General features: G+C 34.0%; 1 protein-coding gene across 2 annotated transcripts; it reads left to right on the top strand.

The window, feature by feature from the left end:
* Window positions 1-210: 210 nt before the first annotated feature.
* Window positions 211-11,715, top strand: LOC145583357 (putative WD repeat-containing protein C2A9.03). Of its 2 annotated transcripts, none has more exons than XM_081640592.1 (10): window positions 211-674; window positions 1,311-1,449; window positions 1,591-1,758; window positions 1,838-1,924; window positions 3,356-3,490; window positions 3,734-3,844; window positions 5,197-5,288; window positions 5,377-5,482; window positions 5,699-5,785; window positions 10,953-11,715. In XM_081640592.1, the coding sequence occupies exons 2-10, from the start codon at window positions 1,318-1,320 to the stop codon at window positions 11,364-11,366; spliced, it is 1,332 nt and encodes a 443-aa protein (XP_081496718.1). In that variant the 5' UTR covers window positions 211-674; window positions 1,311-1,317; the 3' UTR covers window positions 11,367-11,715. The 2 variants fall into 2 exon arrangements, with proteins under 2 accessions (XP_081496718.1, XP_081496717.1); XM_081640591.1 differs by having other exon boundaries at window positions 1,588-1,758.
* The last annotated feature ends 3,084 nt before the right edge of the window (window positions 11,716-14,799 follow it).

Genomic DNA, 14,799 nt, shown 5'->3' with positions numbered 1-14,799 from the left:
ATTCACTCCAGCTTAATTTCAATTCAGTTCAATTCCTAATTTCCCTCTATAATCTCGATAAGATAACACGTGACTATATTATTCCCATTAACAAATGAGAAAATCAAAATTCTAATAGTATATATATTCAATACGATGAACAATTTTTACGAGATAGATGAAGTAGTTTATTTACACTCGGTATAATAATGTATTTATAAAAATCGGGATCTACCGTCGCATCACAATCTGTCTTTTTCTATGTTTCTCTCTCCTCCCTCACAACTCATCCTCTCTGCACAAAATCTGCTTTGCCAAATCCCAATTTAATTTCTCAAATCTAATTAACCTTGATATTCACTTATCAAATCAATTTAATGCTGCAACCCCATTTATCTATTTCTGGGGACACATTACTTTTCGAGTTGAGTTGACTCATCCGAGTCTTTGCGTTCATTTTTTTCCCCAATTTTTAAGGCCCATTTAGTTTTTCTTTTCCCCACTACCCAATAAAGTCGGTTTTTTTTAATGTAGATATTCAATTAATTAATTAATTAATTTTCTTAAAAAAATAAAAAAAAAAATTTCCCCATTAATAAGTTATAGTATCTGATATTTGGGAAAGATATTCAGGTTGAAGGAGAACGAGAGTTTTCCAGATTGCTCTTCTGTCTTAAAATTTAATTAATTAAAAGGTGATGTCGTTTTCTTACATCTTCTAAACTATTCATACTTGGTTTATTTTATTGGTTTGTTTGTTTTTTTTTAATTATGTTATGTTTATAATAAATTGATAATATTTGATTTGATGTTTTGTGGGTTTATTATCTAATTTCTTTTCTGGGTTGTTCTTTGATTGCAATTTTAGGGTATGTTTTAGGGATTTGAGATTTCAATTTTCCTGGGTTTTTGGTTTTTTTTTTTTTTTTTTTTGTATGGGTTCAAGTATTGATAGATGGGTTATGATTGTTTTGAATTGGGTGTTGCTTAGATTTGGATTTAATTGAGAATTATTGAATTTTGCTTCTGTTTTAGATTTAAATTTTCAATTTTTTCGGTGGGTGAAGATCCATAGAAGATCTAGTATTGATTTATTTTTGTTGGCAATTGATTTTTCTATAGTATAAAGATTAGGGGTTTAGTGATTGACTGCTAATTGATTTTTGGTACTTTTGATTTAATAATTTGATGAGTTATTGCGAATTTTGTATATATTATATTTCAGTGATAGAGCAGTTGATTGCGCTTTAAGCACAGGGTTTAGGTAGGAAATTATGCATGAATTCTAAATTTCAAGCCTTTTATGCTAATGCCAAGACATTCATGTGCAGGTGAATCATGTCTGAACATCAAGTCGATGAATTCGACTACATGGCTGATGAGCAGGATGTTCCTGAATTCATTGACGAAGTGGATGGGGAGTTTTATGCTAGAGATGATGGCAATTTAGGAATGGATGAGTATGAGGCGGTATGTAGTATCTCTATTCACGTGGTTCAATAAGCAGTGTAGAAGCTTGATTAGAGTATTAGCTTTTAATGCAGTTCTTTCTCGATTTCAAGTATTGTTCTTCATGGTACTGAAACTTACCTGCTTGATATGATTTAGCAGCTTACGAAGGTGACAGATACCTCGGCTGCCAGTGCTAGACAAGGGAAAGACATTCAGGGTATTCCATGGGATAGATTGAACATAACAAGAGAGAAATACAGGTCAACTAGGCTAGAACAGTACAAGAATTATGAGAATGTCCCATCTTCTGGGGACTCCATAGAAAAGGTTGGTTACTTGCCTTGAAGTGTGTAATGAAACAATATTTGTTCGGAATTTTGTGTATTGACTTACTTGGTGTGATTAGGAATGGAAGTCAAAGGAGAGAGGCGGAAATTTCTATGAGTTCTTCTACAATTCAAGATTGGTTAAGCCTACTATTCTACATTTTCAGGTTTGTAGCTTTCTGGATTTCTGTATTGATTCTGTGAGAAAAACAGATAATTCAGTTTAGTTTTACATTACCATATATTGTTGCTGCAAATGTGGTTCTTTCTGTCTGTGTTATATGTTGCAAAATAGTAGGCTTTAAGCTTTTCACTTGGCAGAGGCCTTTTTTCTAGTCGGATATTATGATAGTGGCCATGATAAGCACTGTTGCCTGGAATTTCAAAGCATTCATGCCGTAGTTATTTGATAGACTTCCCATTTGTTTTCTCTGATTAGGTTTAGGATATTAGCACCTGTGCAATTTTTTTTCTCGTGTGTCATAGTCTCTCTCTCTCTCTGAATCTTCATGCTGTTTAATTTGGAAGTTTGCCTAGGTTCATAGCTTGTGCCCAAGGGAATACATTGAGATAGTGAGATGTAGGCCACTTCTAAGCTTATGGGGTGTGAAGTAAAATTATATGACTATTGAAGAAGTGACTCCTAGATTTATAAAGTTGTTATACTCATCTTCAATGTGTGAAGTCTCAAGATTCTGCCTCCACATGTGAATTCTCATAATAGAGTAAATTTAAAGGTAATCTATTGTCCATAGTTAGGCAGATAATTAAAGTATTTAGGTGCAAGACTGAAAGCTATAAATCTTGAATAAGCCAACTTGATTTTGAACCTGTGTAATATATTGTAAATACGAATTTAAAATGGTCTGTTTGCGCCTATGAGATCACTTCCTAGCCCATTCAGATCGATTCTGAAATCATTTGGCAATAAAAAATAGCAATATTTATGCCTAATAGGTGGTTGTTTTATGTTGACTTCTCAAATGTAGGGAAACTAAAGTGTAGAACGTGATGAGATCATGAGATATTGATACATGCTAGGAGTCCTGGGACTTCCATTGTGTTTTATTGTTAGATGTTGCTGTCTATGACCATTGTGAATGCTAAATTGAGTTATTTCCTTGTCAAATGTCAGTATTTGCATTATGCGCCCTTTAAGACCATGTGTCTTGGTCAACTTATTTTCAGTTTTTAAGAAAAATTTGTGCTTTTATGTTAAGTCTAGGAAAAAGTAAGTGCTACTTAAATTCAACTTTTAAAATAAGTCTTAATAAGATTTTATAAGTGTAAATCAAGTAGATAATGCACCCTAAGAAATTATATTGTGTATGATTTTCAGAGTTAGTGCATTACTCAATATATCGAGGGTTTGAGTTGATAATTATAATCGTTCATCCACATAAAGATTAATTCAGATCCTCGTCAATTGTTATCAGTTTCAGATGTTGTTCTAGTACTAGGTTATGTGAATGCTGTTGAGTCTTTTGATCTCTTTTTTTTTTTTTTTTTTTTTTTTTTTTTTTTTTTTGTGTTTTCACAATCTGCATGTTGTTGGAGCTGTATCACTGTTTGACATTGTTGTGTTCATCTATTTGCAGTTAAGAAATCTTGTTTGGGCTACTTCAAAACATGATGTGTATCTCATGTCCAACTACCAAGTGATGCATTGGTCATCATTGACTCGAAGCTTATCAGAGGTTGTTAATTTTGCTGGACATGTGTCCCCTAATGAGGTATTTTCTCTCCTGTCTTGAAATGTGTGTTTTTATTAATTATGTTTTTTATACAAAAAAACTGTATGGGGGAATATTACTGCATAATAATGTAAATATTTTCATGTCCATAGTATTATACTGTGAGATTGTATATTTGCCCTCGATCCTTTTTTTTATACCCCCAGCCTTTTTAAAGCTTCTTCCACGAGTCCTTGGCTGATCTGTAACTCTTAATGCTTTCTTTGTTGATTGATGTTGCAGAAACACAAAGGGAGCTTGGTGGAAGGTTTTACCCAAACTCAGATTAGTACACTAGCAGTCAAAGACAAACTCATGGTTGCTGGGGGATTCCAAGGAGAATTAGTGTGCAAGGTATATTTGCATCTTTTATTTGTTTACTGCGATACTTGATTTCTTTTGCTTTTCATAAACTGAATCGTCACTTATCAGAGTTATCTCTATACGACTGTATATGTTATTGGTGTGGACAGTTTACTAACATCATGAACCTATGTTTAAAAAGAACTTCGTAGCTTGGTTTTTTTTTTTTTTTTTTTTTTTTTTTTTTAAGGGAAGATCAATTCATTAATAAGAAGCCATACGACATCTACAAAAGAGATCAGAAATGATTAATACAATGAAAATTGAATCAAATAACAATTCTAATTATGTAGAACTATGATAGCGAGTGCGAATTGACATTGATGAATACCCTTGTCTCTTGAATCGTTGTCCTCTGCAGTTTTCTTCTACAAGGGGGCCTTTCGATCTTTGGTAGTTTTTGAATTGAACATAAATTGATTCAATTAATTGTAGTCGTTGATTTGACAATTGATTTAACGCTCGCATGAACCACTACCAACAAATTAGAACTTCTGATGGCAAAAGAGAAATCATCTACACCGATCAAGACCATCGTAAGGACGGGATCTATTATTATGAGCGCTTAGAAAGGGATTTTGGGGTTTACAATTTATCAAGGAACCAGTGGTAGCCCCTACCAATATTCACGAGGGAGATCAAGGAGAAGAGAAGGATGAAGGAGAAAAAAAGATAGAAGGGGGTAGATTGAAAGAAAACCCAAAAGACTGGGAAAACCCTAGCAAAAACTAGGAAAACACCCTCCCAAGGAGAAACCTAGAGGGAACAAGAAACCACACTTAGCTTAGTTAATATATGCTGACAATTTAGCACTTCTAAGCAGAAAGTCAAATTGAAAGCTTGAGTTAAGTTGATCCTCTTTTAGAATATCCATATCATCTTCTTATTCAATAAAAAAAGAGTTGATTTTTGTTTTTAAAGAATTAGCCTAGTAGCTATGTTACTTGACACCCTGACATGGTTATGAGCACACTTCATTTTGGACCATAAACATGAAGATTTTTTTTTAAAAAAAGCTGGTGATTGGATTTGTGACGCTTGGACATTCGTGTCCAAGTCTGACACTGACACAAGTAAGCGAGTCTGAGACTCTGAGTAACATAGCCTTTTAGTCAGATTTTGCGATCAGCTCTTTGGAGTATTTGAATTGGTTGCTCTTGTTATAGGGGCACTCTATTTGCATTGTTTTTGTTTATTTCACTCTAATGTATCCTTAATGCTCTTTCAGGGCATTGGATTTATACATTTTGTTTTTCTTTCCTTTTTTTTTTTTTGGTGTGTTCCAGAATCTTTATTGATTATATGATGGAATCAATGTTGTTTTGACTTGATTATATTTGCAGCGTCTTGATAAAAAAGGAATAAGTTTTTGTGCCCGGACAACATACGATGACAATGCTATCACCAACGCAGTTGAGATATACAACAGTTTGAGGTAATGAAATCACGATAAATGAGTATTGTGGCTATTTTTTTTATAATCTTTATTGACAGGACTTTTTTGTTTGGAATTTTTTTTGCAGTGGCTGTTATCATTTTATGGCTTCAAATAACGATTGTGGAATACGACTGTATGATATGGAGAGTTTTCAGCACTTGAGCCACTTCCGTTTTCCTTGGCCAGTAAATGTGAGTGTTTTCATACTTTTAGCTTATCTTTCTTTCTTTCTGTAACCCACCTCAAATTATACTCATAGCATAAATATAACAATGTTAAGTTCTGCTTTCTTTCTCTATTCTCTTTTTTTTGGAGGTTGGATGGGGCATGGAGGTTCATTTAGAGTTGTATTTTGCAGTTATTTGGCTACTAGTGTTTCTGACCTGTAATTTTTTTTCCTGATGCAGCACACATCAATTAGCCCTGACCGGAAACTTATTGCTGTTGTGGGTGATCATGTCGATGGGTTGCTAGTTGATTCGCAAAGCGGAAAGGTATGACAGACTATGCACGTAGCAGAATTCTCTTAATTAAGGTGCCGTATCTTTGCCTAGCTGCCTAGCCATTAAAGGTTTAAACAGTGCCCTTTATCCTATAAGCATAAGCATGTGTAGGTATTGGCAGTTGCATGTTGTTGGCCTAGGTATTAGTGTTCAAATGTAGCTACATTGAAGGGTCCAAAGACATTACACTCTAGTTGGAGAAACAGTAGATATGAGCAACTGTGTTTAGATATAAAAAGAAAAATGTGATGCTTCTTTCTTCCCGTGCTGGGTTACTCTATCTATTCTTTTTCTTAATATTCCTCCAATTTCATGGCTACTTTCTGTTAAAATTACTCACTACGGAAGGGCTTCCAGGATCAAATTGTAGGATCGGATTGTAAAATTGTACAATCCTACCTAGGGGTGCTTATCGAGCGAGTCGATCACGAGTTGAGGGGTGCTTGACTCAACTCGAAAACTTTTTACATGTGCTCAACTCGTGCTCGCTAAAGTTTCGAGCAAATAAAACCTGCTCGACTCGTGCTTGTTAAAGTTTCGAGTCGAGTCGAGTAGCTCACGATCTGTTCGTTAAAATTTTGGTCCTTCTATAATCATATGCCTTTATTTATTTTTTGTTCAATTTATACTATTTTCCTAATTATATATAGATATTATTAAAAATTAACTCTTTCTTTTTTCATGATATAAATTAAGACTTAATAAGTGTCAAATATGTTTAAAGATAGTAACTTTGTTTGCAAATTCTATATTAATAATATATTATCGAGTTGCTCACGAGCTTATCGAGTCGAGTTAGAGCTTGCTCAACTCGTGCTCGTTAACATCTCGAATCGAGTCGAATTCGAGTCGAGCTAACTCGAGTCGAGTTTTGACCGAGCGTTGACCGAGTCGAGTACGAGTTGCTCGCGAGCTGCTCAACTCAATTAGCACCCCTAATCCTACCTAATTCAATAAATTAAGACTTAATATGTACGTATAATACTTGGTGTTTTTTTTTTTTTTTTTTTTTCCCTAATTTTATCACAAATAGATATGTATTGTGGATTCGTTGACATTCTTTTTTAAAAAATTCGCTTTAAAAAATCATTTGAAAAATTAAGCATACAATTTACAGAATAAGTCACAAACTACAAAGAACACTTAGCTCTTAGGTTTTTATTTATTATATTCTTTTTACAATATTATTTATCTATTATCCAATCTAAAATTCCCATTTCCATATTCAACATCATCACTTCCAACATCAGTTGTTGTAGTAGTTGGCTCATTATAAAAGTTTTCACCATCACCAAATTTTTCTGCACCTAATTCACTTGGACCCATAAAAGTTGCAACGCTCAAAGTTTGGACTTCAATATTAATATCACTTCCTTTAAAATTTGTAGTTCTAGCAAATCTCCTTGTCGCTCAATTAAGATCAATTAACCATGTTTCATTTAATGGAAGAACATGTTCTTTTACTTCTGCTATGCACTCATCATCACTGGCAACTCTTCCAAATCAATTGGTGGTTGTGTTATCGGGATGTTTACTTGTTTTCATGTTTATATTTTAATATCAAATTAAAATCATGAAGACTAAATCGTTTATTTTTCTTGATGTAATTGATTTCCTCTCTGCCTTCCTTTGTATGAACCTATAAAAATTATAACTAAAGTAATGAGAAGAGATATCAAGTCACCCCATGAATATATTATATAACGTAGAAAATAATAGATACCATATTTACCATCTCAAATGCACTTCGATTTCACAACTAGAAGAACTGCAAGTCTAGGTTGCAAAATTTTTTAGCTATAGACAATTAGACATTCATCACCATATGAATTCCACCAATCAGCTTTATGAATTAATTCACATACATACTATCATGTTAATTTCATGAAATTTTTTTTTGTCTACAAATAAAAAAAATGAAAAAAGGTTGGTGTATGTTGGGGCCTTTGTAGTCTCTTTCTTCCTTGTTTCTTGTCATCACAGCAGTAGGCAACCCATAAAAGCCTTCTAACATTCTTAAAGTCTTCTTTTGTTGATAAAATTTGCATTCTTTTCGTACCTCCACCCAATGCTCATCATCAATGTCTAAAAGAGACTTATAACCACTTTAAGAAAAACATACAAGTGATATAACACTATATATATTCCAAAATCAGTAACAACATACGAGTAACCTTTTTGTTTTTTTTTTGTTGCTTGCGCCTTTGTTTCATGATAAATCCCATAGGTTCTCATCAGAATCCATAATTCGTATAACTTTCACTAGTGGCAATGCAGCTTTTAAACATGCTACACCTCTTCTAAAATCCCCTAGTATCTAAGATGATCCTCTTGAACTTTTTCTTTTCAACAGATTGGGCTAACTTGCTGGATACCCAATTATTAGCTGAAAACTAATCCAATAGTGATCCTTTAAGCTCATTTAAGCACCTCATGTCAGGTAAGAAATTTTCCCAACCATCATCCCTCATAGTTGCGCCTTAGTCATAGTAACAAATGACATTGCGTAGACAATGTCTTGCTCCCCTTTGCAAAGCTTGGCTTAACCCATCAGTGACACCGAATATCTCTAGCATCAAGTGTACTATGAAAATGCAGTCATAACTCTTAGAGCTTTCAACTTGTCATCCTTGTTGACATTGCTTTTACCAGTTTTTACAAGTACCTCAGAGATTGTAGAATACAATGTAACAACATTCAAAACAGTTTTATAATGAGAACCCCAACGAGTATCACATGGCCTACCTATGCCTAGCTCTAGGTTTATTCCTTGCCCACTCTCAAGCTCACCTAAATCTAATGCTTCTGCCACTTTTTGATCTCTCGTAGCCATTCTTTTCGCTTAGAAGAAATACCAATAGCATTCAACAAAAACCCAAGTTCTTCAAATACCCAAATACAATCATCCTTATCTCTAGCAATAGCAACAAGAGTTAATTGGAGTTGATGGGCAAAGCAATGGATATAGTAAGCGAAGTATCCCAAGTGAATGAAATCACAATTTCAATTAACAATTTACAAAAAAAAAAAAAAAAAAAATTAATAAAAAAAATAGATAAATTTAAAACTAAAGCTGAACTTTCAAACTGTCGAAGAACTACTGAAGAGAGAGAAGGCAAGCAGGCGAACATCAGTCGGCGGAGTGCGGCCAAAGTCAGTCTGAGAAAGGTAAGATAGCGGTGCCAACTTAGGTGAGAGGAAGTCACGAAGAAGTTAGGGTTCTTTGATTTTTTCTTTCTGTAAAATTGGGAATTGAGGGAATTGGGACCTTTAGCCAACTTAGACCAATTCCTAGTAGAATTCTTAAACGATAGATTTTGTAAAATAAATTTGGAAAAGTGTAAAAATAATTCCTAATGCTTGATACCAAAAAAATTCCTTTTAAGTGAAAGGTAATATTGTAAGCAAAATCTAGACTTAAACTTAAAATTTCCAAGAACCATTAAGAACTTTTAAGAAAGTTCCAAGAATGAATCAAGAAAGGAAATCTTGGATGTTTCCGCATCAAGGTTGGAGCAGCATGAAATTGTCAAATTAGGAGAGTGAGAAAGTCAAAGAACTGTTTGTTGGTTTTATTTTTCCTTCTCATTTTTATTCTAATAATAACCGACTGATGGTTTCTTTTAGTTTAGTATTATATGGGCTAGCCCAAGGCTCGTAAAAGACGTCCATTTTACCTATGTTGTAGGATCATTAGAATCAGAATACACTCGTGATCCTATTGATTCTCATGCTATCCTAACAATCTTACGATTGATTCTTTATTTGATCCAAATTTTATGCATGATCCAAGTCTTTGGATGATTCTTTAATCCACGTGATTTTAACAACTCTTGATGTAATAAAAATTGACTAGTAATGTTGGTATTTTAGATTAGATTGATTTTAGCAATGGTGCATTGGTTATTATAAGTTAGTGATAGTATGAAATGAAGTATACTGAGCAATAACTGATAGGTTAGTGAAGTGGAAAGATAATGAGTATTGGAGGGAATATACCAAATTTGTGCACGTGTTTTGTTTTTAAGACGAATCTCTCAATATACATACTACCTCCGTTAATCATTATCTACAACTTTGGGGCATGACACGGACTCCAATGCAAAATTTCATAATTGTGATTAGTAAATTAAAAGGATATGTAATTAAGGTGAAGAGAGAGAAAGAAGATCCAACACCAACACCAACCAACCACCCACTGTCACCACCAAGACCAGGCACAACACCACTCACACCGATTCACCACCACCACCCCACGAAAACCCACCACCACCACCAACACCCCCACGAAAACCCACCACCTACGCCAACACCCCACGAAAACCCACCACCTACACCAACCCCCACGAAAAACCCACCACCTACACCAACACCCCCACGAAAACCCACCACATCCATAAAAACCACCCCACGAAAAAATCTACCCCCACGAAATCCAGGCTACTATTCTCACGAAATCCCCCTCATATCCAACGGAATCCACTGCGAAATCACCACCAATTCGAAAAACTCACCACGAATTGAATTTCTTGAAAGTTGAAGAAAGAGAAGGAAAATCTCAAATTCATGAAACCCACTACAAATTTTTTGAAAGTTGAATAGAGAGAAAGAAGATCTAAACAATATGAAGAGAGATAATGGGATTGAAAGAGGAGAGAGAAAATATTTGGGGAAGATGAATGCAGATGGAGATGAATGGAGATGGATTTTGGTTACTTGAAATCTTGAATTGAAGATGAAGAGTAGATATTAATTAGAATGGGTGGTAATTAGTGATTAATTAAATCTTATTATAGTTAGTAAATTGTATTTTAATTTTTTAAATGAGGGTAAAGTGGTCTTTTCACCCGTTTTTTTTTATACTAAAAGAGAAAATAATTTTTTTTGTTGCACATAATGTTTAGCGGCCAAAAATAGTAAAAGTTGCAGATAATGGTTAAAAATAGTAAAAGTTGCACATAATGGGTTAACGGAGGTAGTATGTTGGACTTGCTTTTGATTTGTACTCAACATGCTAGGCCAACCGCCAATGTATGTTAATTTGTTCTTATAAGTCAAAATAAAACCTAAACCCAGGGAATGCTTAAAAGAGTGAATGTAGAAAACGGGCCTTTATAAATGAGGATTTATCATGATGATTTGTTTATTGCATGGGCAGGTTGTTTCGACAGTGGAAGGCCATCGCGATTTTTCCTTTGCTACCGCTTGGCACCCAGACGGACAAGTTTTTGCCACAGGTAATCAAGATAAGACATGCCGAGTTTGGGATGTGAGGAAGCTTTCGGAATCAGTTGCCGTCTTAAAAGGAAACTTGGGCGCTACCCGATCCATCCGATTTTCATCAGACGGTAAATTTATGGTGGCTGCTGAACCAGCCGATTTTGTCCATGTGTACAGCACGAAAGCAAACTATGAGAAGCGACAGGAGATTGATTTCTTCGGGGAGATTTCCGGAGTATCTTTGAGCCCTGATGACGAATGTTTATATATAGGAATATGGGACAGGACTTATGCAAGCTTATTACAGTACAATAGAAAACATGCGTACCAATACCTGGATTCGTTTTTCTGAATGATGGAAACTCGCCTGCTCAATTCATTAGCAAGGTTTGAAAATCGTGCTTCAAGGTTTCTAAAATTATGGATCTTTTGGCATCAAATAGGTTATATTAGAATAAAGCAGCAGGAGATTATGCTAGTAAGTAGTAAAGTATACCTAGTAGATGTTTGTATAGCAAGAGGTATGCTATCATAGTATGATAGGGTTCTGGTTCTTCTAGTTAAACTCCCCATCCCCTCTTATTTTCTTCTTTTTCCAGCTGTTTTTTCGCTTTGGGTTAATGTAAATGTATCGGTGTAACATTGTCTGAAATCTAGCTGTGAACATTTAATCTGTGAAAGGTGTCTGAATTCCCCCTTCACCATGAGACTTGTTTTTCTTCTGTGTTGAGGTGAAGATTTTATTTGATTATGCAGGACTAATCTCCTTTAGAATTCAGATCTCGGGACTAATCTTGGCTGATAATTTTTAGTGTTAGCGGTTAATTATCATTATTAAGCAAGGATGGCATGTCTGATTCTCGATACCAGTACATGCCGAATACACAAAATGCATGCATTTTGTTCTATGTTCGTAAAATATCTAATTTTGCAATTAAAAAAAGAACGGAAAGAGTGATGATATCACTTCATTTGCTTTGAACATGTCATCAATCCTTTCGAATCTAATGTTTCTATTGTTTGCGATGTAATATTAGATAATTTCCAACAATTACCAGTCCAGTTACAGCATAAATTAGTATAGTGAGCAAATATGATGAATATTTTTACAATTCATAGTTTCATACAAACAATCATCAATTCATTTTATGTTACTATTATCATTTTATACAACTGCAAAGAGGCAAAGGAAATATTTAGCCCATACTTTGGACTGGAACATAATTTTAATAGATAAGAATACTATGTATACTCTTAATAATCTTCTAGAAAATTAGATTAATGAGCCATGCATAACATGATGCAAGTCGAAATATAGAAAAATCTAGCTTATGTTGGACCTTTGGGCTTTCAAATAATTATTGGATCTTTGGTTCCATAAACATTGTGGATTGTTCCTCGTTATCATATGAGTTGGATTGGTACTATAACAAGTCTTCCAACCGGTCTACATTATGCCTAATTGCCAAGAATGAGTTCAGTTTGATGATCATTATGTGCGTGGCTATTTGGAAACACCGTTGCAAAGGTGGTAATGATGTAGAAAAGACGTTTCCAACCATCCAAATGACCTCTCAGGGTCTCATGGGGTCCATGAGTAGAGCCTTGTCGTCTTTCTTTCTAAGCCCCGAAAAAGTCAAAAATCGTCTGAAATAAAAGGCTATAATCCATGTTTTCGGATCAATTTCAAGAATTTTTTCAAAACCTTGCACCAAAAAAAAAAAGAATTTTTTCAAAACTAAAGTGAATGTGTGGGGTGTCCTCTTGGATCATACCGTCATGGATTGTTGTTTGGAACCATAATAGGTATAACAATAGGTCTATAGTATCTCGAGAAGATGAGAATAACTTTGATTCGATTACATATGTGCATGACTAACTCGGAATTTTGTTGTATTGGTAGCCAAATGTATCTTGTTATTTGCTCCTAATCAACTCATGGCATCAGATTCAAGACCATTAACAAGTTAAATGTTGGTGGTGGTACCATTGGTATCAAAGGGTATAGTGCCATATATAATGAGGCATGAAAAGAAGCATATGAAATATAGGACCACTTACCCCTTTGAGAGGCCAAGTTTACAAGTACGTGAAAAAAATCATTTCTTTTTTGGGTGGAGTGGAGAAAATATAGAGGAAACACCCGTGAACGTTGTTTGGATCTTGTGAATCTGAAAACTCTAGGGTTTTCTTGTCCTTGTTCCCTTCTTCTTCGGGCACCCTATTTCTATATTCCTAATTTATGTACTTAATTGTACTAATCTACTATACATCTAATTTTAATAGTATTAGTACTAATAATACTTTTGCTTAGGGATGTTAGGGTAGGTTACTTACAACCATACATACATAATCTAGAAAAAATGATATTGCCTCGACTTATTAGAATACTTGTGACATTTTCTTTTATTTGTTTCGGAATACTTGTTGCTACAATTTCATACATAAAGAAACCTTATAAGTATGTTAAGATTAATATCGATATCTTTCCATTAAGAAAAAGTTTGGTACTCACAAAATATACTCCACTAAGTACCTGTTCTCTTCAGCTTAATTTTAGTTCAGTTCAGTTAAGCTCCAATCAGTTTAGTTCAGTTCCTAATTTCATTATCTCATAAACAATTTAGTTCAGCTCAATTCAGTTTAGTTCAGCTCCAATCAGTTCAGTTAAGTTCAGTTTAGCTCAGTTCAGTAAATCAGAACAGGCCCTAAATCACATTACATCTATTTTTTCAATGAAATAACAATTATTCATAATCAATAATTGAATTTGAATGCTTAATTAAGTAGAAACCAAATTATTGTACATACTAATATTTCATTAGGAGACAAAAGAAGTTATAGAAGACTCTTTCAAAATTATGGAATTTGTATATAATTTGACTAGCAAGTGACCATATTCTTTGTCTTCTCATCATCACTTGGAGAATCATTAATATATTGGGAAGAGGAAGTCAGTCATATATTTGGAATGAATTGTATTTTTCTGAGAAATGGGTATTACCAGAAAGAAGAGGAGGAAAAAAAAAAAAAACATGTTAAGCTTGCGTGCATTATTTTACGGTAGGTATGATATACGTAGGTTGCAATGTGCATTATATATCCAGATATCCTAGGACTATCTCCTAATAAGTCACTTGAGAAATTAAAATAAGTTTGGAGTAGATTTGTACCAAAGCATCACTGATTTACAAATCATATACTACCTCCGATTTTTTTTAGTTATAACTTTGGGAGATTATTTGAGAGATATAAAATATTCTAAAGTTGCAACTAAGAAAAATCGAAAATAGTAATAATTTAACTAAGCTAATTAATACACTTACAAGTAACTAGCTAAACTCCGTCATTAATAACGTATTATGATATTGACACGACAAAATCAATGTTATAGTACTATATATATCACCGTCACCCAACATTATAACATTATAAGGTACATGAATATTTTGCCCGTGAACCAAAAAGAGGCCTCACAATCAAGTCACATGTGATGAAGTGAGTATGTTGGAGGTTGATTGAAGTTCCATATTGCTAATATTACATCAGCTTAATATAGCAAACAATCCAAACTAAAATTATGAAGTCCTTAAAATATTGTGGCCTTTAAATTATGTAGTGTGTGTTGGGTTTTATTCTTATCTTTGAAGATTCTTGAAGATATCGCATAGAATGATTGGTAGTTTAATTTGGTGCCAATATATGTTTCTCCTGTGTCCACTTGGTGCTAACCAAGTTAACTGCTAGCAGTTTGGTCTATCTTGCTAGTTCAATACTATTATTAT

The sequence above is a fragment of the Chenopodium album genome, chromosome 15 (genome assembly GCF_948465745.1).
Source record: "Chenopodium album chromosome 15, dcCheAlbu1.1, whole genome shotgun sequence".
In the NCBI taxonomy this organism is placed as follows: domain Eukaryota; kingdom Viridiplantae; phylum Streptophyta; class Magnoliopsida; order Caryophyllales; family Amaranthaceae; genus Chenopodium; species Chenopodium album.
This window is presented reverse-complemented; position numbering and strand designations above follow the sequence as displayed.